The sequence below is a fragment of the Leiobunum rupestre genome, chromosome 7, assembly GCF_980474605.1.
Source record: "Leiobunum rupestre chromosome 7, qqLeiRupe1.1.hap1, whole genome shotgun sequence".
In the NCBI taxonomy this organism is placed as follows: domain Eukaryota; kingdom Metazoa; phylum Arthropoda; class Arachnida; order Opiliones; family Sclerosomatidae; genus Leiobunum; species Leiobunum rupestre.
This window is the reverse complement of record NC_143390.1, coordinates 1,495,307-1,522,399: the sequence shown is the minus strand read 5'-3', so window position 1 is coordinate 1,522,399 and position 27,093 is coordinate 1,495,307. Positions and strand designations below refer to the sequence as shown.

The 27,093-nt window shown below is 35.6% G+C and overlaps 1 protein-coding gene across 1 annotated transcript; it reads right to left on the bottom strand.

Annotated features, from left to right (window-relative positions):
* Positions 1-9,991: 9,991 nt before the first annotated feature.
* Positions 9,992-12,263, bottom strand: LOC149933870 (uncharacterized). The gene is made up of 6 exons (XM_090181001.1): positions 12,000-12,263; positions 11,747-11,932; positions 11,559-11,675; positions 11,374-11,493; positions 11,000-11,298; positions 9,992-10,106 (listed from the first exon to the last, which is right to left on the bottom strand). The coding sequence occupies exons 1-6, from the start codon at positions 12,261-12,263 to the stop codon at positions 9,992-9,994; spliced, it is 1,101 nt and encodes a 366-aa protein (XP_090037127.1).
* Positions 12,264-27,093: the final 14,830 nt, after the last annotated feature.

Below are 27,093 nucleotides of genomic sequence, written 5' to 3'. Positions count from 1 at the left end.
TTGAAGGTTAATATTAATATTTTCATGTGCTCATTTGGGAAAGAACAGGGGCGACGCCAGAAAATATTTAGGTTTAGGCAAAGATTTTTTAAAAGTGGGCTCCTTGTTCGTCAAATACTTAAAAATTATAACATTTCCCGACTTTTCAAATTTGTAACTAATTTTTTTTTAATGTTGTGGTTTTTTAAACTTTTACAATTTTAACTTATGTCGCAGCAGCGCGTGAAGGCATCTTAAGACGACGAAAACAAATCTCCGCGCTACAGCCTGAAAAGTGAGAGGCGTTTAAGGTAACAGGTTAAAATCGAAATAGATAATTGAATGTAGTATCGTCTGCTATGCAATTTCGACGCCCCGAGATAGAAGTTGGGTAGCATTTTCGTTGAGCCGAGTTCTCACTTGGTTACTTTTGTTAGTTTCGCGACGAATTCAATTTTCGCCCTAGTAATTTTATGCGTAGGCGTAAGTCCGATTAACGAAAACTGGATTTGGCGCCACTTTGGAATAAGGCTTTGAGAATTTACACGAAGTTAACTAGAAATCGCCGGGGCAGCTTCAGACTAACTTATGGGGGCACCGTATGGGTTTTTTATTGAATAACGTAAAGAAATAAAAACCTAGAATCCCGCGTGGTATATATTATTTGTTTGCCCCCTCCCCCCACCTCCAAGGTGCCGCCCCGGGAAATCAGCAAAATGTAGCAAACACCAATTACAAAAATCTGAAAATTACGCCTAACGAGGCCTACTGACGACTTCAAAAGTTTATTTACGTATGTTAGTAAACACTTAACTTCACATGTGTTTAATACGTATCCGTTATCGTTAGTACTAATATAGGACCGTATGGATATTTGCTAGGCTGAAGCTGAGATCGCGTTAGACTGGTTATTTTAATAGTCAATTAAAGGTCCACACCGAGTAGCGACTTTCGATAGCTCCTTTAAATCCATACACATTTACCCTGCTCGAATATAAACAGTCGTCTTAAGATGCCTTCACGCGCTGCTGCGACATTAGTTAAAATTGTAAAAGTTTAAAAAACCACAACATTATAAAAAAAATTAGTTACAAATTTGAAAAGTCGGGAAATGTTATAATTTTTAAGTATTTGACGAACAAGGAGCCCACTTTTAAAAAATCTTTGCCTAAACCTAAATATTTTCTGGCGTCGCCCCTGTTCTTTCTCAAATGAGCACATGAAAATATTAATATTAACCTTCAATTTGTCACATATTTAGAATTATACAAAAAAGATTACTTCTAGGAACTATAGATGGCGACAAAACCCGTCAACATTTATTATTTTAAATGGCTTGGTGAGATGTTTAGATATTTCTCAATTTCTGTGAAAACTTCTTTGGTGAATATATTTTGAACCAATGCGTCGATTTGAATAATTCCAACACTTTCTAAATATAAATCCACCCCGGAGATCACGAAAATCGGGGTTAAAATTACCTGAGATCAAAAATAAAAAAGTTGACACCCCCTCTTTTAGGCCAAAATAGGCCAAATTATAAGTCTATCCAGAAATTGATTTTGGCCAATTTGTAGCGAAACAATATATTCATCTATTACCGATGTCCGCTTCGACTTGATGCAACTATACAAGAAATGACGGGCGAAAATGTTCGAAATCTCCCACGGGCAAAGACTTTTTGAACAGAGTGTACAGGGGGTTTGAAATTTTAGGCGAGTGAGAGACATGAATATCCGTAGGGAATAGAAGTACCGTCTTTGAAAAATATACGTTTCGTCGACGTAAATCCCACAAGTTTTTCGGCTTGTCTGAGATACAAGTGCCCGGTTTTTTGTCTTTTCACGTTAAAGGAAATCTCGACTCGGTATTTTAATTCGCGGTTCTCGAGCGCCAACTGCTTTATCGTGTCAAAGTTTAAGATGGTCTGATTTTTTTAAGTAAGAGTGACGCCTTTTATCTTGGTTAAAATTTTGCCCGATTCGAACAAGATAGAGTAACCCTTGGGGGCTATCGTGGTAAAAGCTTTAATGGGGTCATTAGGATATTCATCCGTAAGTCCGCCCAAGCTGCTTGATAAAGTTAAATCTAATTTCTTATCGTGTATCAGAATACAACTGTCCGTATCGCCATAGGCCAAATTAGGCCCTATTTTAGCCATTAGATTGTATAATTTAATACGCCCATAAGAGGCGACGAAAATGCTCACAGTTGGGGAACCTTTACGATAAGCCGGGACGTGGTCTTCGTGATCTTTGGTCGTCACGAGAGCCATTCCGTTTTCTAGGAGTTTTAAATCGGTCAGCTCTTTCGTTGTATCAGTTAAAATTTTAACCAAGTCGGCATAGGAATTTATAAAAGAACTATTATTTTGACGTAATTGAATTAGGTGACGCCCCCAAAGCTGGTTAAGGGAAAGCTTGCCAAGCGCTTTGAGAGCCGGGTTAGAGCTAACCTCTTCTAGGCCTATTTTTATCCCGTCCTGTTCCCAAAAGTCGTTTAAATATTTTTGTTTTTCTTCTAAGGAGTCAACGTTTTTAGGAAAACCAGCGTATTGGGTTTTCATTTTGTAAAAATCTCTGACGTAATCGTCAAATAGGGGGGAATCGGAGTCGAAAGTTTCGCGATAATGCTGCACTTCGTGAATTTGTAAAACTTTATAATTATAATGAAGGGATAAATAAAACCCGGGGGTAGTATACGTATCCGTAATCGCGCGTTCCGCCTCGGTATGACGACAGTCGGCTAGATTATAGAGGGCGCACGTTCTGCATAACGTAAACATTAATTTATCGCCAATCAGGGAGCCCAAGACGGGGAGATATAGATCTTGGGGTGGAACAAGAGTCGCTTTGATCAGCCCGAAATAGAAATCGGGTTCGTAATTAAAGTTGCTAGTTAAGATTTCGGGGAGCCCTTTGGGGTAGCGGTAATTTTTGGACATGGAGACAGAGGGGTACATACTGTTAAAATCGTAAAATTTAATCGGCCTCTCGGGGGTGGATTCTATATACAGTAAAAAGTTTTCAACGCGCCCGCCCCTCAGAGCACTTCGCGAATTGATCGGATCGGAGAAAGCCAGCTCGTCGCAAAAATAATTTATTTCGGGGTTTTCTTTTAAAAAAGTGTCCCATTCACATTCCCATATGGTAATTAAACGCGCGTTGGGGTAATTTTGACGATAAAATTCGATTTTGTCGAGAGTTTTTAAGTAATTATTGATATTAGATTCTTTAAGTTCGTAATTGTACCCATTATGGTCAGTGTGATTGGGACACCCGTGCCAGAAACACCCGAAAAATTCCCCAATTATTAAAGGGTCAGCGCTGTAAATGTCGGGGTGGTAAGGAGCTAAAAACTTTTCTCCCTCCAACGATCGCGCCGTTTGAAACTTTACGTGCATTTTTTGCTCCAAGTAAGCCGCCCATCTGAGAGCTTTAACGGAATGCTTGCCCCTGTACCCTGCTGGCGGGATAATAGCTATGGTATTTGGTTTCAGATACCGGCTCAAAAATAAATCGGTTAAAGCTCCGGGTAGAGTCACGCTTTTTCCCGCCAAAATGTCGAAATTGACCTTTTCTCTAAAAAGATTTCTGAACCGGTCAAAACCTCACTGTAACAGCTTGACGTCATCAATGGCGTACTTTGTCAACACTTCTTTTAAATCAAAAACGGTAAATTTTTGGGCGTCGTACCAAGTTTCGAAATTTGTCAATTGGTCGGGGGTGAATTTATCTACTTCGAAAAAGGATTTTTCCGGTACGACGCCGATATAGTCTAAGGTGTCTTTTTTAAGAAGGAATACGGGAAAAATCCCTTGCTTTCGCTTAAATTAAAGGTTTTGGAGAAGCTTCTGAGATGGGCTGGAAAATAAGAAAAGCTATCTATAAATCTTATATTGTATTTGGAAAGAAACATCGCGAGAAGTTTGCAGCCTTTAAAGATAACTTCGGGGATTATTGACCGGGTCAGAACTCCTTTTAATACGAGTAAACTATCAAATCCAGATCCAAAATGCGAAATGCACGTAATGTTTTTAAAAACTGGTTCGACCTTTGAATATTTGGTCTTACCCTTTTTTGCAACGACCTGACTCTCCAATAAGTAATCTAAAAACGTCTCGACGCAATTAAAGCCGGTAAATGTACGGTAATCGTACGTTTCAGAGTACGGACTGTCTTGCATAGCGGTAATTAGCAGAACGGGTTTAATCTCGTCATTGTCGACTAAAGTTTCAAAATCAAAGTAAAGGATTCTGGTGGAATTTTCCGGTAACGTGATAGGTTGAACAAAACACGCATTTTTCGGGTGCTCAACTTTGCAGTAGTGACATTTCAAATCGCATACGTGGTCCCCTTCAAACTCTTTCCCGCAAGTCAGGCAACGTTTGAGTTTGTCGCACGTCCCTAATTCTATATGCTTTTGGAAGCACGTATCCCCCGAAAAATATCTAAAGCAGTTGGCGCAGCGTTGACTAGCTTCGGTATGGGAAACATTCGTGTCGAGACACCGCTTACAGCTAACGGGACCCTCGCAATTGTGCATCTTTTTTTCTTTGCTATTCCCAAAAACTTTCAAACAAAATGGACAGTACCCTTTTCCCCCGAACATGGCGGCGTAAGACCTCACTACATGGACGTGGTTTCCTAATTTAAGGAGAAAGATTTTTTTGGGTTGAAAGTGGCCTAAATAAATGGGGTCAAAATTGGAATCGGAATCGAGTAGGATAATTTGATAATCTGGTAAGACATTTTGGAATTTAGGAATGTCTTTTATTTCAACAGGACCTGGGGGATCTCTTGACAATCTGTGCAACGCTAAGGCCGTTTTTTTGTTTTGGATGGTTGACATTACGAATGTACTTTAGATCATAGCTATTAAAATTTTTGGATTGGCCTTTATTTTTTAATTCTTGGTAGTCAGCGAGACATTTTCCTATCGCTACCGCCCTCGCAAAACACAGATTATCAGAATTGCGAATTGGATTAAAGGTATTGCCCTGTTCAATATAATTTTCTAAGCACTCAATAGTCCTGTTACGAATACTTTTTTGGCTACCACTCATATTGGTGTCTTGCAGAAGAATTATGTCGAATTTTTCCAGCGAATGCGCGACCTCAATTTCATTCGATGACATAATTAATAGGTGATTCTCTTGGTATTGTCGCTAAAGGTATTTTATTTGTTGATACTCTAACAGCGAGCGGGGTAACCTAGCAACGGCGCATTCCTCGATCAACACCTGATCAATCAATCAAACCTGTCACCACCTTAACAATGGAAAACGGGGACCGAGTATAGCGAGCCTGGGAATTCCTTTAAAGGAGTACTGACCCTTTTAGCGCCAAAACGCCAACCAATCAGCGCCATTTTGAATAATTTCGCGCCAGCCAATCAGCGCGCAGTACACGCGTCGCGTAGTTACCGCGCCAGCCAATCAGCGCGCGCCACTCTGCGGAGGTCAATGACCCCGAGGAACATGTCGACCCCCCGCGCCACCTGCCGGAAGGGGGAAGGAAGCGGGGACTTCCGGTGCTGACCCCCTTTCTACCTGTACATTGAAAGCTGGCAAAGATTGGGGACACTCCTACTGACCCCATACTAAAAAAAGCTATGGGCCATCTATAACGCAACCTAGAGGACAGCACCAAGCCTGACGCATCAAGTATCGTCAACCCGATATTAATCCAACTAACCTAATAATATAAATAAACTAACCTAACCTATTTTCCCCGCCAAAACCCCTAAAATGCGTTGAAATACGATGAAAATACCTTAAATAAAAAAATAAGTTAGTAATGTTTTGCATTTCCACATTTTTAATTTTAGTCATCAGTCCCACATTATCCACAACGCATTAAAATCTAGGAATTTAAAGAGTCATCCTAGGGAAAATTCACTGCAAAAGACCAGTGTTTAAAAATTCATATCTTGGTTAATATTCATTTCCGCAAAAAAAATTAAAATAATCCCCATCTTGCCCTCTATCCAAAAAAATATATAAAAAATCAGGTGGGGGGCAGCTATTCTACACTTTACCCAAAATTGCTGGCAAGTAACAATTTTATATTTATCATATCTTTCTAAATAATAAATTGCGGTTAAAACTTTTCGCATAACTGTAATCCTTGACAAATAATAAACCAAAAACAATAAACAAAACCAAAAAAGCCGTAGTAGAAAACACATTTTCGGTTTGCACACGTTTTAAAAATTTGGTAATATCTTGTCGTTAAATCTAATTCGTCATCAGTCCTACCTGATCCAACAGTTACAAAAATCTCGAAATATGTCGTATTTTCCAAGGTAAAAATTGCTGGCAAGTAACAATTTTAAAATTATCATATCTTTCTAAATAATAAATTGCGGTTAAAATTTTTTGCATTATTGTAATCCTTGACAAATAATACATCTAAAAGAATAAACAACACCAAAAAAAACCAAAAGTACCTATTGTTAAAAATAGCCCAAATGGCCTAGGCTTAACTAAATACGGAAAAAGTTAAAAAGAAATAGCACACCTAATAGAATTTTCACCCTCACTAGGCTCACTTATAACCAAGGTTAATAAATAAAAGCACTAAATAAGGTTGCCTATTCCGGCAGTTTTGGAATTCGCGTCGTCTGCTTGTCGGCCTACCTAAAATGCGTGTGACGTCACTGGGAGACCCAGAGAGGCTGAGAGCGGGAAGCTTTAGCGTAGGAACGCGGAAAAGATAAGGTAATTTTAGTAGTACTATTCTTATTTATAAACCAAATAATAACTAAATTTTATTTTTATTTAACAAATAACCTTTATTATAAATCATTTTTATATTATTTTAGGTCATTACAAGGAAAGAAAAAAATTCAGCATGCCTGGAATGAGGTGTGCTATAGCTGTGTGCAAAAACAGCCGCTGTAATACACAATCGAAAGTTATCTATAACAAATTCCCTAAATATCCCTCAATAATAAATATTTGGAAACAGCGTTGCTACAGAGCTGATTATTTAAATGAAAACACCGCGCGAATATGTTCTGATCATTCTACGGAAGGTGATTATTGTCATGACTTAAAAGCGGAGTTATACTTGGAATAGAAAAACGAAAGGTTTTGAAAGAAGGTGCCTTGACTACAAGAAATATTAAACCATCATCAAAAGAGAATACTCTCAATGAAGAACGTGCAAAACGTATCGCAAAAAGGGATTCAAAGAAAATAGTTAACAACCTTTTAAATTCATCAACACTTGCCATAAATGCAGGAAATGAAGAACCACCACAGGAATCTAGCACTATTTGCACTGATCTACCGCAATACAAAGCTACTTTAGCAAATCTCACATTAAGACAGTTACCAACTCTCAACTATAACAAGTCTAAAACAAGCGAAGTAATCTCACCAACAATAGACGACATAGAAAACTGTAGCAAAACAGTTTAAGAAAAACTTAATTTATCTAGTCACTCATGCGTGCAAAGTTTGGATTCATCAGGTTATTCAAGTTTACTATCAGAGTCGGATGATGATGCAATATTAACTTTGAGATCCAAATGCAAAGACTATGAAACTCTACTAAAAGAAAAGGACGATTTATTGAAAACTTTAGAAAATGAGAAAAAAGACTTAGAAAATCATTATTCTAATCTAAAATACCATTCAATCATGGGCAAACTACTACGGGACTCGTAATATAAGCCTATAGAACTTCGCTTCCATATGGTCGCGCTAAAAATTTTCGATGCATACAGCGCCACCCAGTGTGATTTTTTGGAGTTGAAAATTTGGTACAAGATGGCAGCCGCCATGGAGATTGAACTTAGACAATTAGAAGGTAAAAACATAATTAATTTTTAATGTATATTAATAATTAATAAACTAATAAATGATTTTTGTAATAGATATTATAGAAAATCGATTTATGTCAATTCTCTGTGAAACGATTGAGAAACTTAATGATGCTTTAAGCACTCCTCGCCATGATGAATCAAAGAGAGTAATTATTATTTTAACATCAAAAGGATACTCTGTTGAATATATGATACTAAAAGATACAGTTAAAGAAGTGGTAATGAAGGTGCTCATCACTGGTAAAGGCAAATTTTCCCTGAAAATGGGGCTTATCCTACTAAACCACGCTCTTCAACTAAAAACACAGAAAGTTATACGGATAATTTGTGAAAAGTATAAAGTAAGTTACCATTAAAATATTTTTAAATTAAAATGAACATGATAAATATTATTACAGACTGGACTTGTTGATTGGTCTGATGTGACTGTTAATGTCATAGCGGCAGCTTTTATGAGGAGATTTTTAATAGTAGTAAATTACTATCTCGTATCACGAAATGAAAAACCATCAGGAGATACAACTCCAGATCATGACAAAGAAAATATATCATCAGAAGGAATACATTATGTTGGTGGTTTTGTCCTACAATCACTCAAGAAAAAGCTCATGAAAATTAAAGGGTATAAAAAGAGTGATGTTCTGAAAGTGATTGACAATATGACTGCCAGTTTCGACAGTGAAAAACATGATTATGATCATTTAAGTCGAGCACTTAATCGTGGGGCGTTAAATAACCTAAATGAAAGGGGTTTTCAAATGTTTAAAATCATAGCAGAAATCTGTAAAAAGTATTACGATTCAAAGTGTTGTGAGCTTATTACAAACAGAAAAATAAAAACAGAAGAAGAAATTAAGAAGAATAAGCAAGTGTTAGAAACATGGGAAATTGTTTGCACTGGCCTATCTAATAATATCGAGAAGAAAGGTTTGGACACTGTCATAGCAACATACCTTAATACTCATAGCAAAGCGTTCACAAACTATTTAACTGAAAAATATCAACGTGATAATTTAAAAAACATTTAATCTGTTCCTAGCTTACGAAAAGCTTTAAGTTCCTATGAAAACAATAAAAACTAGTCTTTAAGTCGTAAAAAATCAAACTAGTCTTTAAGCAGTAAATAAATGATTTTATTATATATTTGTAGTTGTATTTCCTCCTACTGCGTGAGGGACAATTCCTATTGGCTGGCAGAGGGATTGGTATTAGAACCGCAAAGGCTTCTGTGTTTTCCAAACTCCTGTTCTATAGGGTCTTGATTTAATTTTCTGGTAGAAATATATTTTGCTCCCTTTGAAAGCATATATCGAATGATTGTTATCATTGAACAAGCTGTTGAAGAAAATTACTTTTAATTATAAGGCAAACTTATGAGTCAAAGGTTTATGTACTTGTAATTTTAGGTCCCTCGGATGTTTCAGTGCTTAAGAGCATACTCTTTCGCTGTGCATTGGAAAACCCCTCTAAAGATGAAACTTCCTCCTCCCATTCTTTGAAATATCCCAGAAAGTCATTTTCAAGCCACTAATGAAACACAAAACCCTTTTAATAAAAATGTCAAAATATGCACTTCAGTTAGTGAGCTTACTGTTAAACGGTTGTCATCAGGAAACTGAAATGGTTTCAGATTTGGATTCCTTTTATGGTATGATTTTGAGAAATTAGATGTATTCATAATATCAAAGTAATTGTTCATCAAGCTACAAAACTTAGCGGTTTCACTGCCCTCCTCACCAACCTCCTTCGTCATTCCAATGGCTATTTTTGCGGACAAAACCTGAACTGCATATTTCACTCTTATTTTACCATGCGATTTCAAATTAATATGAGACAGTCTCAATTTTGGGTAAAGTCTTGGAATACGTCTTACATCATTGCTGTATACTTTGCGGATGTGGTCCCAAAGTATGTGTTTTTTATTTTTCTTTAAAAGTCTAGTAGGCAAGTCATCTTTGGGTTTCTTTGGTGGTTTCTCTGTTAATGTCTTACGCTTTCTTTGAATTTTGGGTTTCTTAATCAATGTGCTGCATTCCATATTGTTGCGACTGGTCTTCATAAGGTGGGGATTGTCAAATAGAAAAAACAATGGTCTGGGATTTTGTTCCATTGCAAAATAATTTAAGCCATAATGGGCGAAACTACCATCATTGGGAGTAACCATATTGTTCTTAAAAAATTACCGGTTAGTATTGGTACCATCTCCAATGATTGTCAAAACCCGACAGTCTATAGCTTCTAGACGTTCAACAGCTTCCCAGATTAGCCCATTCAAATCTTCGGCATGCAGACCGCTACATGGGAAGAAGGCCAACGAGAACTGCAGTTTGGATGTAATGCCTTTCACCATAAATTGGAAAACATTCGTGGCCAGGTCAATATTAGTTCTCTACTTATCAATATTGGCATTGTTAGCTCTTCTAACTTCATTAAGGGTTTCCCCCAGGTCCACAAAACCAACAAGATCACCAGTAGTCCGCTTTTAAACTAATTTCTCTTTAATTTTCATTTCATCTATCAAGATAGAGACATACTTTGTATGTTCTTGATCAAAACACTTCAATTCCTTCATTCAATTTTCAAATATTGTAAAAGAGTTTGCTTGAAATCCTGGTTTCGCAGTTAAAGGCACTGAATAGTTGAATAATGTTTTTTGACATGGTAACTTAAGCGCATTAGTTTTCCGCAAGCATTCATACGCACTTGGTGATTTACTGTGAATTAGTAAACACCATTTTATCACGCTTGGATGCCATCTACGTGCTCTACTATCTGGCGCTTTAATAGCTGATAGCTGCTGTTTTAAAAAGCCTTTGAAACGTTTTTTGTAGAATCCATATTTGTTTTTACAATTTCTTCAAAAATATGCCCCTCTTCACGAATCAGCTTGCAATATTTCTGTCTTAGAAGTTTAGTTTGCTTTGAGAAATATTTTTCCCTTCTCTTTCCATTCTGTACACTGCAAATCAGCTGTTTTTTGGTCATAAAACTTGGTCTCTTCTTTGGAGTGCAAGTTTTATTTCTTGACACTAGTTAACGTAAAATATTGCGTAGATTTTTGAAATATTTACATCGATGAATTCTACCGTCTTTTTTGAAGAGGAGTTAACATTTTGTTGAGTGAAGAGAGTCCCCAAGGTTATTATAAACACTTCTTCCAAATGAGTTAATATCCGGAAAATCACACTTTTTATTTCCTGGGCAAACACAAAATTTTTCAAGATTCTCTAGGATCTTAGGAATATCCTCAATGTCTGTGATTTTACTTTTCATTTCTTCCATAAAAAAATGACTGGAAGGTACTTCTTTACCCAATACAGTTGTGCGAGTTGATTGATCCTTCAAAATATAAAATGACAATTCCAGAACCTCGCCGTTGGCTTTAGAGTTTTTGGCATAGTCAACTCCATAGAAAGTTGTCCAATTTTTAGGACAGCCAAACTTCTGATTTAATAGGTCAATTGTAAAAGGAGGCATAATGTCAACCTGAAAAATATAGAAATTTATAGCTTATATATTATTGTTAATATTCGAATACCAATAAGGGTATATTACTCGTACAGTTTCATTTTGTGAGCCCGAAGTTGATATTGAGAAATCGTGAGTTTGTTTAATCTTTTTGACTGTAATTGTTTCTTGATAACGGTCACTTGGTGAACGAGTACAGGTGATATTATTTGCCTAAAATGAAGTAAGTCAGCAAGTTTAAAATAGCGGTACTAATTATTCCATAATAAAAACTTTACCTTTGGCCTTTCATATTCAAGTGCATCAGCAGTTGTCTCGGACAACATAATAGGATCTTCTTGCTGTAGATAACTTCTTTTACGATGCACTGAAGAAATGTTGAGTCTATCCTCTGCCTTTATAGTGGGCCATATAATTTTGTTAAGATTATTATACATTGACATAACAAAACTCAAAAATGTCTTACATTTGAAGTATCATATTGAAGCTGGGTATTATCGTATTGAGGTTCATAATTTTTTGTATCACTCAAGTGGTTACCATCATCATAACTGGTAAATAAATCCTTACCACTTGTTTGATGGTTTAAAACTGGAGTTGTACTAATATTATCTTGGGTAATAACCTTCCGGCGATCATTGCAGAGAACAACCTAAAGGTACAAGCAAAGAGTGTTTTAATTTAATTAGTATGTATAATAAATATAATAGGATGCTTACCTTTCCATTAAGTTTAATTGGATTTGGATTTAACTTGGAAGGTCCATCGTTATCCAGGAAATGTTTGCCGCAGACGTAGCGAGGAGTTTTAGAATAATGAAATTTTTCAGATGAAGCCAAGTTCAAACCACTGGCTTTTAACCAATGCTCAAAAAGAAACGGCTGTTTTTGGGGATTCGGATACCGATAAAATTTTAAATTTACACCTTTCAGCAATCTCGTATCACTTCTACAATCACCATAAAAGCATTGTTTAGGTGCCATCGCTAAAATTTAAATATTAACTCGTTAAATCAAACCACGGTATACGTCGCCATCTAGATTTTTAACTCTCGCGAATTACGCAGGGTGGCGCTCCAGTCGAATAGCGCGACAGTTCGAAGAGAAATATTCTATGGGAGCTTAGTATAGAATTACGAGTCCCGTTGTAGTTTGCCCATGATTCAATTAAAGTCAAAAAGCAACTAGAGTCAGCTCGAACAGAAATTGCCCAAAGAACCATAATTAATACATCCTTAAAAAAACAGCTGAAAAAAACCCAAACCAAAGCAACATCAAAATTAGAACTAAAACGATACGTTTTATTAACTCTTAAAAATGTTTTCACTCCAAATCAAATTGATATTCTACTCGGAATAAAGAAACGTGCGCAATGGAACAACGAAGAATTGGCTACCGCATTTACGCTAAGATATTTCAGTAAACACGCCTATATTTATCGTCGAAAGACTTTAAAATTCCCTCTTCCTGGCATTTCAACTTTGCAGAAATACGCATCGAAAATTGATCTTTCAGAAGGTACGCTATATGATGTTTTAAGGATGATGAAAGCTGTTGGTGAAAAATTAACTGAAATTGAGAAATTAACCATAATTAATTTTGACGAAGTTAAAATTAAATCCATCTATGAATATGATATTAAGAAGGACAAAGTTGTAGGCCCCCACTCACAGCTGCAAGTTGTTATGGCTCGAGAGTTGTTCGGAAAATGGAAACAGCCTGTTTATTTCCAATTTGATCAAAAAATGACCAAAGACATTTTATTTTCTCTAATAACAGACCTTAACGCTATTGGCTATAGAGTAGTTGCCTGTGTTTGCGATATGGGGGCCTCAAATCAAGGTCTGTGGAAATCACTCGGTGTCTCCCAAAACAGAATATCTATCGAATCGCCTTGCTGTCCTAAAAATTTTATCTTTTTCTTCGCTGACGTCCCACACCTGTTAAAACTGATTAGGAACTGGCTCTTGGATAACGGATTTCAGTTGTAGGATGGACAAATAATTTCCAAAGCTCCACTTGATGCGCTCCTGAAAGAGGATTCACACGAGTTAAAAGTAGTTCACTGGTTGACACCATTACATTTGAGTTGTAAAAATACAGAGCGCCAGAACGTTCGTTTAGCGGCAGAATTGCTTTCACACACTACAGCAACGGCTTTAAAACAACTTAGGCCAGGAGGAAATCTAAAAGTGGCTTGCGATACAGCTGACTTCATAGAAACCACCAACAATTGGTTTGATATTATGAACAGTCACATCATTGCTGTTCCATCATTTCCTACAAAATGTGCTTATGGCTTAAAACAACATATAGATGAACAAAATAAGTGGCTTGAGGAAATAATATTTTTGATGAACAGTATGACTTTTATCGGATAAACAGCTATGCAAGTATTCCAGAAAGGTGTAATAATGTCAACCAGATCATTGCAATCCCTTTCTATGCACATGGAACGAGAATTTAAAATTGATTTCATTCTGAGTCACCGTTTAAATCAAGATTGCCTTGAAAATTACTTTTCACAGCTGCGAAGTCGAGGTGGATTAGACGACCACCCGACTCCTCTCAACGCAATTTATCGCATGAGGCTAGTGATGTTGGGCAAGAATCCAGAATTAGTTAAGAAAAACACCAATACAAAAGCGCCAGTAACAAACCGTGATGACCAAAACTTTTCCAGCTCTCCGTGTTCTATTGATGAATCTTCTTTTGTAGTTGCAAAAGTTCTTAAGCAACTAGAAGTCAATTTGGAAAGTAACGTTGAGAACAAACACTATGACATTGACAGCTCTTTAGTATTAATTGAAAAGGATTCAGAAAACACGTGTGAAGCCCCTACGGACGTTGAAATTAATTTAACCAAAACCGAAGAGGTTGGATTGGAAGTTGTAAGTGGATGGGTAGCAAAAAAGTTCCAAACCAAGTATCCCCAGTTATCTAAGGATAATGCAAATTACACGGATGACCACACCTATAACGTTCCATCCTGGATCAAACACTTGTCGTTCGGAGGCATGATGGAACCATCTGAATCCTTTTTAAAAGACTGCAGACTTATAGAAACAGAATTTAGGAAGTTCCATAAAGACAACATAAACAGAGAAAATCATGTTATTGAGAGCTTAGCAATGAAAATAAGCCACGAACTTACAAGCCTCCCATATGAAGTCATCCACTCTTATATCAAAGTACGAACATTTATACGCATCAAGTATTTGAATGCTCTTCTGGTTCAGTCGAATTAAAGAAAAAACAGCTGAGGATACAAAAAGAAAAACTACCAAGAAAGTACAAAATGTTTTAAAATAATTATTATCGAGTTCTTAACTGATATTTTTTTTAAATATAAAACATGATTGAGTTCCTATTTTTAAACTTTATTAAATGTATTTGTGATAAGTGGAGAAGTGGCACTAAAAATATTAAGTGAAAAGCTACAGTGGTGATAAATGTGTTACTAGTTTATATTCTGAATATTAACTGTATAAAGGTACAAGTGGTACTTCCCATAATAAAATATTTCTACATTTTATTTATTGTATGAGTGTTTTGACCTAGGCTTAATTGGTTAAGCTCTTTAAACTAAATATTTTTACATTTAGATTTACTTTCAGTGATTTTTTCTTAATTCTAACTTTACTTTATTAAAATTACTATTACGAGAACCGTTTTATTTCATATTAATTAGGTATAGTTAAGGAAAATAACATAAAATAGGAACTTTTACTATTATACTCAATGGAGCTCTATGGGAGATAGGTCTCCCTCTGACGTCAGAGACTCTGGCACAGCGTCAGCCAATCACCATTTAGTTTGAAAAGTAGGCCCCCTTGACTTATAACAACCTTACCCAATACCACGGCCAACTTTGATCACGCGCTGTTCGCGCTACTACGGCCAACACATTCCGCGAGCAAGGATTTCCCCCCTATAAACTGTACTATAATGTGTAGGAGTTCAGCGCCACGCTCGGTGGTTATATTGTCTTCAATGTAAAAACTATACTAAAAATAATAATCCGCTAGGGGCGCTGACGTCATACACATCTTTTGCTCATAGGTTAACACAGAAACGTCAACGAATGAGATGGCCGCTGTAGCGCGAGAGATGCGCGAGAAATCAAAGTTGGCCGTGCCAATACTGACTAATTATACTTAGAGCAATAATAAGGGTGGTTAAATAATTTTGGGTTAAATAGTTTTATTTCTGTGTGAAAAATTTGCATGGATTAAAGTAATTGCGTTGAACAGAGGTACAGTGTTTTCAAGTTGCTTTTAAATATAGTTGAAAATAGGCATTGTTAAAATGTTTTCACTCATTGATTATGGAAGAGGATGGAAAATTTTCATTTAGGTAGTTTATTTGAATTTGAAATTTTGATACCCTGCACCTGAAGTCTGAAACGCTTTGTAGGTTAAAAATAAAGTGGTTACATTTTTTGAGTTCAATAGTTGTATTTCTGGGTGAAACATTTGCATTTATTAAAGTTATCATGTTGAACGGACCCTCAGTGTTTTCAGAATTAAATGTAAGCGAAGTTGCCTTTAAATATAGTTTAAAATAGGCATTGTTAATCTGTGTTCACCCATAGATTATGTTAGGATATAGAAAATTTTCTTTAGGCAATTTTTTGAAATTTGAGTTTTAAATTTTGATATTCTGCACAATATATTATCATTTATTTAAAACTCAAATTTGAAAAAGTGGTCTAAATGAAAATTTTACATTTTTACCATACCCAATTGGTGAACACAGTCTAACAATTCCTATATTCAACTAATGACAACTATATTTAAAGGCAACTTCACTTACATTTAATTCTCAAAACAATGAAGCTCCGTTCAACACGATATCTTTTAATAAATGCAAATTTTTACCAAGAAATACAACTATTGAAGCCAAAAATATTTAGCCACTTTATTTTTAACCTACACAGCCTGTCAGACTTGGGGAAGGTTGTTTTTAGTGAGGGTTCAATCACATTTGAAAAAAAAATTGCTTGAGCTCTAAATAAATGGTATAGGGTGCAGGATATTAAAATTTCAAACTCAAATTTAAAAAAACTACATAAATGAAAATTTCCCATCTCCTACCATTATCAATAAGTTAACACAGACCGATAATGATTATTTTTAAATATATTTAAAGGTAATTTACATTAGGTTTAATTCTGAAAACACTGAAGATTGTTCTACGCATAACCGTTAATTTATGCAAATTTTTCACACCGAAGCAGAATTATTGAACTCAAAAACAATTTCACTATTTTCATTTTAAACTATACAGCGATTCAGACTTGGGGAAGGTGGTTTTTAGTGAGGGTTCAATCACATTTGAAAAAAATTACTTGAGCTTTTAAATAAGTGATATAGGGTGCAGAAGGTTAAAATCTTAACAAAGCTCAAGCTTTTTTTTTCAAATCGTAATTGAACCCGAGGGGTTAACAACTTTTGAAATCAGGTGTAGAAATCAGCAGTGAAATCACTTCAAATCAGTAGCTTTCATAACGTTAAATCAAAAGTGAAATCACATGAAATCTGAAATCAGGTGTACAAAATTTTGCAACAGTGAATAACCCCTCGATTGAACCCTCATTAAAAACAACCTTCTCCAAGTCTGACTAGCTGTGTAGGTTAAAAAATAAAGTGGTAACATATATTTGGTGAAAAATTTGCATTAATTAAAGTTTTGTGTTGAACTTGCAGATTCATAGTTTCCAGAATTAAATGAAAAGGTAGTTGTTATTAAATATAGTTGAAAATAGGCATTTTTAATCGGTGTTCACCCATTGATTATGGTAGGAGATGGAAAATTTTCATTTAGACAACTTTTTGAAATTTGAATTGTTAAATTTTGATACTCTGCACCATATTATCATTTATTTAAAACTCAAATTTGAAAAAGTTGTCTAAATGGATATTCACATTTCTTACCTTATTCGATGGGTGAACACAGACTAAACAACATTGCCTATTTTCAACTATATTTAATGGCAACTTCCCTTACTTTGAATTCTGAAAACACTGAAGCTCCGTTCAACACAATACCTTTAATAAATGCAAAAATGTCTTACCTAGAAATACAACTATTGAAGCCAAAAATATTTAGCCACTTCATTTTTAACCTACACAGCCTGTCAGACTTGGGGAAGGTTGTTTTAAGTAATGGTTTAAATAGAATGGGGGAAAATAGCTTGAGCTTTTAGGTAAGTGATATAGGTACTTTGCTACCAAAATATCAAATTCAAATATTAAAAAGTTGTCTACATCAATATTTTTACTTTTCTAGCACAATCAATAAGTGAACACCGACTGTTAATGATTATTTGTAACTATACTTAAAGGCAATTTCCATTACGTTTAATTCTGAAAACACTGAAGATTGTTCTACGCATTAACGTTAATTTATGCAAATTTATTACACCGTAGCAAAATTATTGAACTCAAAACAATTTCACCATTTTCATTTTAACCTACACAGCTATTCAGACATGGGGAAGTTTGTTTTTAGTGAGGGTTCACTCACATTAGAAAAAAATTCTTGAAATAAGTGATATAGTATTAAAATCTCAACAAAGCTCAAGCTTTTTTGTCAATTGTAATTGAACCCTCATTAAAAACAACCTTACCCAAGTCTGACTAGCTGTGTAGGTTAAAAAATAAAGCAGTAACAAATTTTTGGTGGAAAATTTGCATTAAAGTTTTGTGTTGAACGCAGATTCAGTGTTTCCAGAATTAAATGTTAGGGAAGTTGCCTTTAAATGTAGTAGAAAATAGGCATTGTTATTCTGTGTTCACTCATTGTTTATGGTAGGAGATGGAAAATTTTCATTGAAGCTTTCTTCTATGTGATAACCTTTATATATGCAAATTTTAACCCTGAATCGCAATTATTGAACCCAAAACCCATTTAACCACTTTTTTTAACCAACGCAACCATAAGCTTCAGTGTTTATAGCCTGCAATTTAAGGGAAATTGCCTTTAAATATAGTTCTTTATTAGTCTGTGATCACCATTGTGTAAGGAACCATTTAAAAAAAAATATATAATTTTTTTATTTTGAAATTTTAGCAGTGATTTATATCTTTTCTCTATTTTGTGCAATTGCATTTAATCATAACTGTTGGAAGACAAAAAACCCGCCTTAAACCCTAGTGCTTAAGGTTAATTTATTAAAATTATTTTATTGTTTAGCTGCAGTACACTCAAAGAAGACATGGAAGAGTTTACATTATGAAACATTTTGGCAGTATTTAATATAATCGAGATTGAAAAATGTTAGTCTGGTAGAATTTATGTAATGTTATATGAACTACTTAATTTTTAATAGCCAGAAAAGTTAATTTTTTTTAATTTAAAAAAAAGTAAATGTGATTGTAATTTAGCCACTGTAAAAATTGTGAATCTATTTTTAGTAAATTTTGTTAACTAAAGCTGTTTTAATTCTATATAGCTGTATCACGTCTTTGAAATAAATTAGTTCATTCAAAAATTTACTTTTGTACAGGGTGTCGCAATTTGCTCGATCAGGCCATTTTTCTCAAATTGTATTTATGCTAGGGTTCTGACATTTTCAGGGTTTATTTGTTAGGTATAGAAGGCTTTGGTTACTAAATTTTAGAAAAATCGAACGATTTTGTGCCGTTTTGGAAAATTTATTTTTTCACCGGTAGGTGTCACGCAAAATGTTTCAATAGAAAAGTTGTAGGGCATAGTCGAAAGTGTAAAAGTAATTTTGGTTCGGTTGAAAAAGACCTATTTTTCACTGAGTTTGGAGGTCGGGGGAAAAACAAGTTGTACTGACAGGCAATAGCCTTTAACGAATTGTAGGTAACATGCATTTCAGTTATAAGATTTCGAAAAATAAACAAATAATAATTAGCCCAAGTGACAAATGTTTTTTAATGACTTCTTCAAAATGTTTTCAAAAATGCCACCTTCTGATGCAACGCACAAATAAACACGATGTTGCATATTGCGAAATGCTCCCCGAACCATTTCTGGAGTCACCCGGCAACATGCTTCGATGATGCTTTGTCGTAAATATTCAACGCTCGTCACAGGTGTTTGGTATACGTAGTCCTTTACGAATCCCCAAAGAAAAAAGTCGAGTGGTGTTAGATCAGGGGATCTTGCAGGCCAACGAACAGGACCAGTTCTTCCGATCCATCTTCCAGGAAACTCGTCGTTTAGATATGCAACCACGTCACGATATTGGTGAGGTGCCACCCCATCTTGCTGGAACCAGATGCGTCTGTACTCGGCCAGAGGAATGTCGTCCAACACGTTGGATATTTCATTTTGAAGTAACTCCAAGTAGTTTTGACATTCAGACGATTTGGCAGGAAGAACGGGCCAATAATTCTGTCACCTAACAGACCAGCCCACACATTTAAGCGAAACTGCACTTGGTGGCGGTGAGGAAATCCCCAGTGTGGATTCTCGTAGTCCCACATATGTTGGTTTTGACGGTTGAAAGGCCCATCTCTTCCGAATGAACATTCGTCGGACATCAGTAGTTGATCGTGAAAATCCTGGTGTGCGTCAGCCATGAGGCAAAACCAATTGAGAAATCGAGTCGGCCCTGTCTATCACCGTCATGCAGTCCTTGGTGAAGTGTCGCTCGAAAAGGATGAAAATGGTGTCTTTTGAGTGTTCTAAAAAACGTAGTTTCGATCCAACCCTAAGTCAAAGCTGGCAGTCCTGACGCTCGCTCGAGGATAGGCGACGAAGTAGGCAAGTATGGTGTTTTCCATGTCGATGTCCTGGAGACCACGACCACGAAACCTCGGATTGATATTACCCCAGTTGTCGAAGTCGTGGACCACTCTAAGAACCGTCGTATGACTTGGTCTGCAATTGGGAAATCTTCGTCTAAATAACTGACTTACTAGAGTAGCATTACGACGACCTTCTCCGTAAAATAATTCTAGCATATGAGCGCGCTGATCTCGAGTGTAAAGAGGCATACTGGGCAACAATCGGCCAAGCTGAGATAATGTTTTAACTTTGAAATTTAAACGCTTTAAATACTACTCGGACAATTGATATTTCACGTTAAAAAACAACAAAAGAAAAATAAGCGTAATTTTTGGTCTACAAATCTTTGTTTGATGATCTTACTCGTAACCAGGTCGAAATGGAAGACGCGGTCTTTGTCTACTTTGTCTAATTAGGTGTTGAACGTAATAATTACCTCTCCGAGGGTACTTTGTACCCTGGAGGGGTATTACAATCACCGTGTCTGTCTGTCTGTCAGGCCTGCGAACGCGTTGGCATTTTCGAAGCAAAGGGTAATCACTGCGTACGCAGTTTCTTAGAATCAGGGAAAAGGTTTTTCCAAAAGTGCCCTCTTTTTGTCAATGGGTGTAGTATAATTTATTAATCGGCCGGGATTCGAAACCGAGCCCTCTTGAACGACAGGTGAGCGGTCTACCGCCGAACCACGGATACAGTTACGCTTGACGGAAAATTAAAAACTCTCCCGAGGAGAGTTATATTTTGGCTTGCCAACTTATTTTCTTCAACAATAACTTTTTGCAGATCTGATTATTAACTACATAGCTGAAAGCATACGTTCCCTAAAATAAATGTACATGTGTGTTGTGATTATGTACGACTGTTTACGTTAAAGGCTATTGCCTGCTAGTACAACTTGTTTTTCCCCGACCTCCAAACTCAGTGAAAAATAGGTATTTTTCAACCGAACCAAAATTATTTTACACTTTCGACTATGCCCTACAACTTTTCTATTGAAACATTTTGCGTGACACCTACCGGTGAAAAAAATAAATTTTCCAAAACGGCACAAAATTGTTCGATTTTTCTGAAATTTAGTAACCAAAGCCTTCCATACCCAACAAATAAACCCTGAAAATTTCAGAACCTTAGCATAAATACATTTTGAGAAAACTGGCCTGATCGAGCAAATTGAGACACCCTGTATATTTATATACTGTACAATTAACAACTTGCTTACTGTAATTAACACAGATTCAATGTTTACGATAAAAAAACTTCTGTTTCCATTTCTGCAACCTTTACACCTTTTCTGTAAATTTTACAGAAGGAAAGCTTTTGGACAAACAAAGTTGTTGTAATATTTACCAACTTTTTCTGTAATTTTTACATAGGTTATTTTTTTAGATAGACAAAGGTGTGGTAATATTTACGTCTTTTATCTGTAATTTTTACAAAAGCAAATCTGTTAAATGAACTAAGGTGTTGTAAAATATACAACTTTGCATTGGTAATTTTAACAGATGTTTCTCTGCAGAAAAAACAAAACGTTTGTAAAATTTACTACCCATGTTCTGTGAAAAGTACTATTAGTTTTTACTGTAAAAAATACAACCCTTTTACTATTATCCTAAAAAAAAACAAATAAATGGTAAAATTTACAGAAATATTCTGGCATGAAGTACTTCCAGTAATTTTCTGTAATTTTCACAGAACCCTTTACTCTGTGTATTTTTGTTTACTACTATCTGTGAGCCCTGTTTGGTCGTTAAATATCTGGACGACTATAGCGAAATTTGAGCAAGTGTTTTCTATATGTTCATTTGATGTGTCTTAAATTTTTTCGGTCGATGCCAGATGTTATTTAGGCGTAACAGATGCTCTAATTTTGTTACGATCTCGTTCCATAGATGTTACAATAGAACATCTGCAGAAGCACGTAAATTGCACTTAGAGTGCATCTAGAGTACATATATGTTACACATAATTGCATCTGCTGATCACTAAAAGTGCATATGTTCATGTGTTCAACAGGTGTCAGGTGCTCTAATTTTGTTACGGTCTCGTTCTATAGATGTTACAATAAGACACTGGCAGAGCACCTAAAATGCATTTAGAGCACATCAGGAGGACATCTACCGTACACACAATTGCATCTGATCAACACTAAAAGTCCATATATGCAAGTGTTTAACATGTGTCAGGTGCTCTAATTTTGTTACTCTCTTTAGGTGTTTTTTAAGCGTGCTGTAGGCGTCATAAAGATTTGCAGTGTACGCAAATCTTAAAACTTTTTCAATAGAGTTTTCTATTTCCATATTTAATACTGAATGTTTATTATTCACCCCCTACGCCTCTGGTTGTTTGAATTGTCATAATTGTAATTATTTTTAAATAACTAAAGGGTCAATGTCCGTGAACTGCTATCTTTGTTCCATTTAAACTTTTATAGAATTATTTTATTTTTTGTAAACGCTCCCTACAATGAACCAAATATCAGGGCTGATACTGGGTTACTTTTTTAACTAAAAGTTACTTTTTTAAAATCGGTTACTAAAAGTTACTATTTATCTAATTTGGTTACTAAAAGTTACTTTTTTTGCCCATAGAAATAAAAAATGCCGTCTTTTAACAAAATCCTTTATTCGTAAAAAAGGGAAACGTGTTAAGCTACAAAACTAGCGGGAGAGGCCACCACTGGCGAATTCCCTAGAAATGTAACGGCCGCTCCCTAAGCCAACTTATGTCTACTCCTATTTTGGCAGCCACATTTTTTTCTCGTCTTAAAGATCGTCTGCCTAATTTATCTCAAACCTCGTGTGGTGGGTTTTTAAGTTATTTCTTAGTTACTTTCAGGTTACTTTTTGGTTACTATTTTAGAAGAGGTTAGTTACTATTTCCACTAAAATTAGTTATGAATTTGAGTATCAGCCTTGAAATATGGAAGAAAACGTCTTTTGCTTTTCTATGTGTGAGTTTTCGTCAAGTTTACAATTTTGTAATAAATTAACAAGCACGTTTATTCAAAAATGGTCATGACCATCTTTGAGAACTCATATCGTACGTTAAGACATAAAATCATATCGAACGTCTGCTTCAAAGAAGTAAAAATCGCAGATAAAGTCGATTCATTCTATAAAGGCCAAGAACGACGATGAACGATCGCTTATTATATCGATGTTATATCGATCTAATTTCCTTTACATAAGAAGCCCTTTCCGCCTCATAAATATACACAAATCATCGAGTGGATTTTTACCCTTTGATTCTGCAATTTTTTCCCGAAAAATATAAATTAGTTGAAATAAAACTTTTCGGGGTATTCATAAAACACCAAATTAGCTGGTTTTCGGGAACCATCTGTCGAATCCAATTTTGGAAATTACCCGCTGGTTTCAATTTATATGATGCTTGAGAGCTGTTCTATGTGCGTATGTCACCGTAACTTTATTCTTGGTCATTATGTTAAATAATTATATACTGAGTAAAACCAAAATTAGACACAAAGAGACCTCATATAAAAACGATCACTTTCTTCATCAAAAGTTCGTAATGATGAACGATTCCCTCAGATTATTACTTAACACAAATAACTTCCGGCTCAAAACCTATTTTCAATGAAAATGTGCAAATTCGGTTTTTTTTTCTATAAAAATATTCGGTTACTGTTATACTTAAACAATTGCTGCTCAACATTTGGACATTTTTTTAATAACTGGCCGGTTATAGTTCCGGTTATAAGTCGGAAGAAGACTTGGCCCTTGTACCCCTATGGTTCTAATTTCATATGTTAATAAAAATAATTGGAATTTGAATTTGTTAGCGTTGATACTGTTTAACATTGGGTCAGCTTATTGGCACCTCTACAGAGCATTAACCGTTCAATTGGATGTCAGAAGACAAATACACACCTTTTATTAACTCCTTCGGGAAAAGCGTGATCGAGAGTTTTCCGTAAGAAAAACGAAACGAAAGAAATTCTGAAAGGATATTGACTTAAATGAAAGTTCTTCTGCTTGCTCTCTGTGATATGAAGCATTGAAATGTAACGTTCACACAGTAAGGCCACAGAGCCTTCGGGCATTTTTGTTTCGAAATATTGAAAAGTATTCGAAGCTTTTATTATAGATTTGTAACTTGCAGCCAGATTCCTGAGAGCTCTTTCGTTTGGAGAACCCCCTTTCTGTTTAACAAAAGTCTTGATTTAAAAACAAGTAAAAATTCAAATCGTTAAAGATTACAAGTAAGTTCAGTCATACGTTCCCGATTCCTATAATACAATTATCATGGCTGCACAGGTTTTCATCTAAGAAACCACAATTTTTGCAAACGAGACCAGGTCCTTTCCATTTCGTTTTTTATTAAAGGTTAAATATTTCTGGTTCGTGGTTCGTTATAATAAAAGATTTTATTTTAAAAATATAGAAGACTTACACATGGAGTTTTGTATAAAAACCTTTAATTAAAAGTTCAGTAGCTTTCGAGCTCGTGGCTCTTTTTCAACTTGAAAGGAATGGTCCATTTCAATGGAATTCTAGGTTCCTATATCCCCCAACGGTATACCTTTCCTCAAAATTTCCCATTTCCAGAATATAAAGTTTTTAATAAAAATGAGTGGGCTGATCAAATCTAAACATCGGGTTAATGAAAGTATAGTATCAACGACATTTTGTAAGACAGTGTGAAAGATGACAAGCCACATCCATTGATAACGTTGGATCGATAAAATGAGAGGGCGAAGCCAGAGGCATAATGAAAGAGGCAAATATATTTTCCGCTCAGGGCTCATCAGGTACGTTTGCAAATTTTCCGGTTGAAATAAAACTGAAATTTCATTATGAATAAGGAACTTACTTCAATAAATAAGGACAATCTTTTACTCAGAATTGGTTCAATTTTTCCACTTTCCACGATATCTTTCAATGTTTCGATTCTTCGGGGAACTCCCAAAAAGGCAATTGCGGATATGATGTATGAAGAGAGAAATTGAACAACGACAAAAACGCAAAATAACCACAGTCCGACCAGAATTCGACTTTTCGGGCTTTTCGGTACAAATACGCTTGCTAAAGATAAAGAATTATGTGCACCTTAAGGACTTTTTTACGGAGTTAACTAAACAACAACTGCCGAGAAAACTCTTAGCCCTACAATTAAAATTGCTTCGGTAAAAATTATGCAGCTGTAAAAAATGAAGCTGTTAGGGTGAAAACCTTTTGGAACTATCTCAAAACATAATAAAAGTTGAAATCCATAGAGAAAAAAACAATTTTGGTGGCCATAAATGAAAGTCCATTCTGGTCCACCCTTTCAGGGATTCACAAGTTACAAAAAGGTCCACATTCCCCCGAGTTTCGTCGTTAGATTCTCTTATGAGCTTTCTGATTAAATTAGTTGGTAGGTTATAATTAAATTAAATATAAGTAAAATTACGTTTTAATAAAGTCCAAACAGTAAACATTCCAATGTGTTGAGAGAAGTTTGGAAGTCGCTGTTTAGTGTTTAATTTTTTCGGAGGCTTAAGAGTAATAACACTTGCTTCCGAAGTGTTATAAAAACGACTCATTTTCTTGATAAATTCGAGCTCCGCAAAGAAAGACAAAGTTGAATAAGCAATGAGAAGAGAGGCACCAAGAAGTAAGACCTGTACAGACACAAATTTCAAAATTAAAAACTAAAGGTTTACTCTTCCCAGGGTTGGCTTCATTTATGTAACGTTTCGGTTTTAATTGATTACTTCTAAGTTTTTTAATGAACTTTGGGAGGCATTTTTAACGAACAAGTATTATATGCTTATATAAGTTCATCGTTTATAGACGACTGTTAATTTGCGCATGATGGTGTCAAAAATGTTATTTTCTAATAAAGAAAGACCCCAACGTTAAAGCTACAACGGTGACGTAACCTCGGAATTAAAATCCCATTATTCAACGCACTCTGTGATCAGACTCTGCAAGAATGTAATATTTTAAAGGAACCCAAATTTCATATTTGGGAAAGTTGGAAAACCAATAAATTGAAAAATAAATGAATATTCAACGTAATTAACAAAATATATTATATACAGGTTGATTAAAAAATTTACAATAATTTAGGGAGTTGTAGGGGACGAGCTCAGAAGTATGCTTGTTTTCATCGTGATTTTTTACAATGAAAAGGCATGTTTATTCAACACACACAACTGGCATGAGTGGGCGCTTGTCGATCTCCATGACCCATTTACTTGTGGTTTTTAGGAGCGTGTATTGGTAAACATGTGGGCTGGAATTGTTGGAGATGTCTTGGTTGGTCCTAACATGCTGCTGCAACGACATAAAGGGCATCTCTTTCCTGCTCTTCTTGACGTTGTATCACTGGCGACTCGGCAACAAATGTGTTTCCGGGCTACGGCTCACTATGCTTTGGCGGTCCGGGGTGAACTGAACTATCAATTTACACGCAAATAGATTGCGTAAGGAGATCCAGCCTGCAAGATCACCGGATTCAAAACCACTGGACCTTTTCTTGTGGGAATAGATGAAAAACCTGGTTTACGCCAAGCCGGTAGACTCAGAGATGGATTTTGTGGCAAGGATCCAAGCCGCTACAGAACAAATTAAGAACACACCCGGAGTATTTCAACATGTATGCGATTCCCTCCTTCGTCGCTGACGTCTTTGTATCAGAGTTGAAGGAAGAAACTTCGAGCATTAGTTGTAAAAACGAAAATTTATTTGCCTACTTTGGGCTTCAGTGTTTATTTTGTCTCATTTACCATGAATTCACAACATTATCGTACCCCTGAAATGGCATTTCCCTGCTGAATGGTTTAGTTTTTACCCCCCCCCCTATTATGGAGGCCCCCCCCCACCACAATTTTTTCAAATCCGTCCACATGGATTATTTAATTTTTTTAAGCAAAAAAATTTGAACTAAAAAATAAACTACTGTTAAAGATACTCGTACCTTTGGAAGGAATATAACCAGCGATGTCGTTCAGCGAATCAGTCGCATTGAATATTGAAAAATTAATAAATAAATTATTACTCAAACAAAATACAGAATTTTCTGATATTAAATAATTTGGAGGCCC

Bases quoted from the DNA above. Each gene is read 5' to 3' on its own strand.
- LOC149933870 (XM_090181001.1), bottom strand. From the start codon at position 12,263: ATGGCACCTAAACAATGCTTTTATGGTGATTGTAGAAGTGATACGAGA. The intron at 11,299-11,373 runs GTACGAGTAATA...TATATTTTTCAG, and splicing joins CGGGCTCACAAAATGAAACT to GTTGACATTATGCCTCCTTT. The intron at 10,107-10,999 runs GTGTGATTTTCC...CTTCCCATGTAG, and splicing joins GTTTGCCCAGGAAATAAAAA to CGGTCTGCATGCCGAAGATT.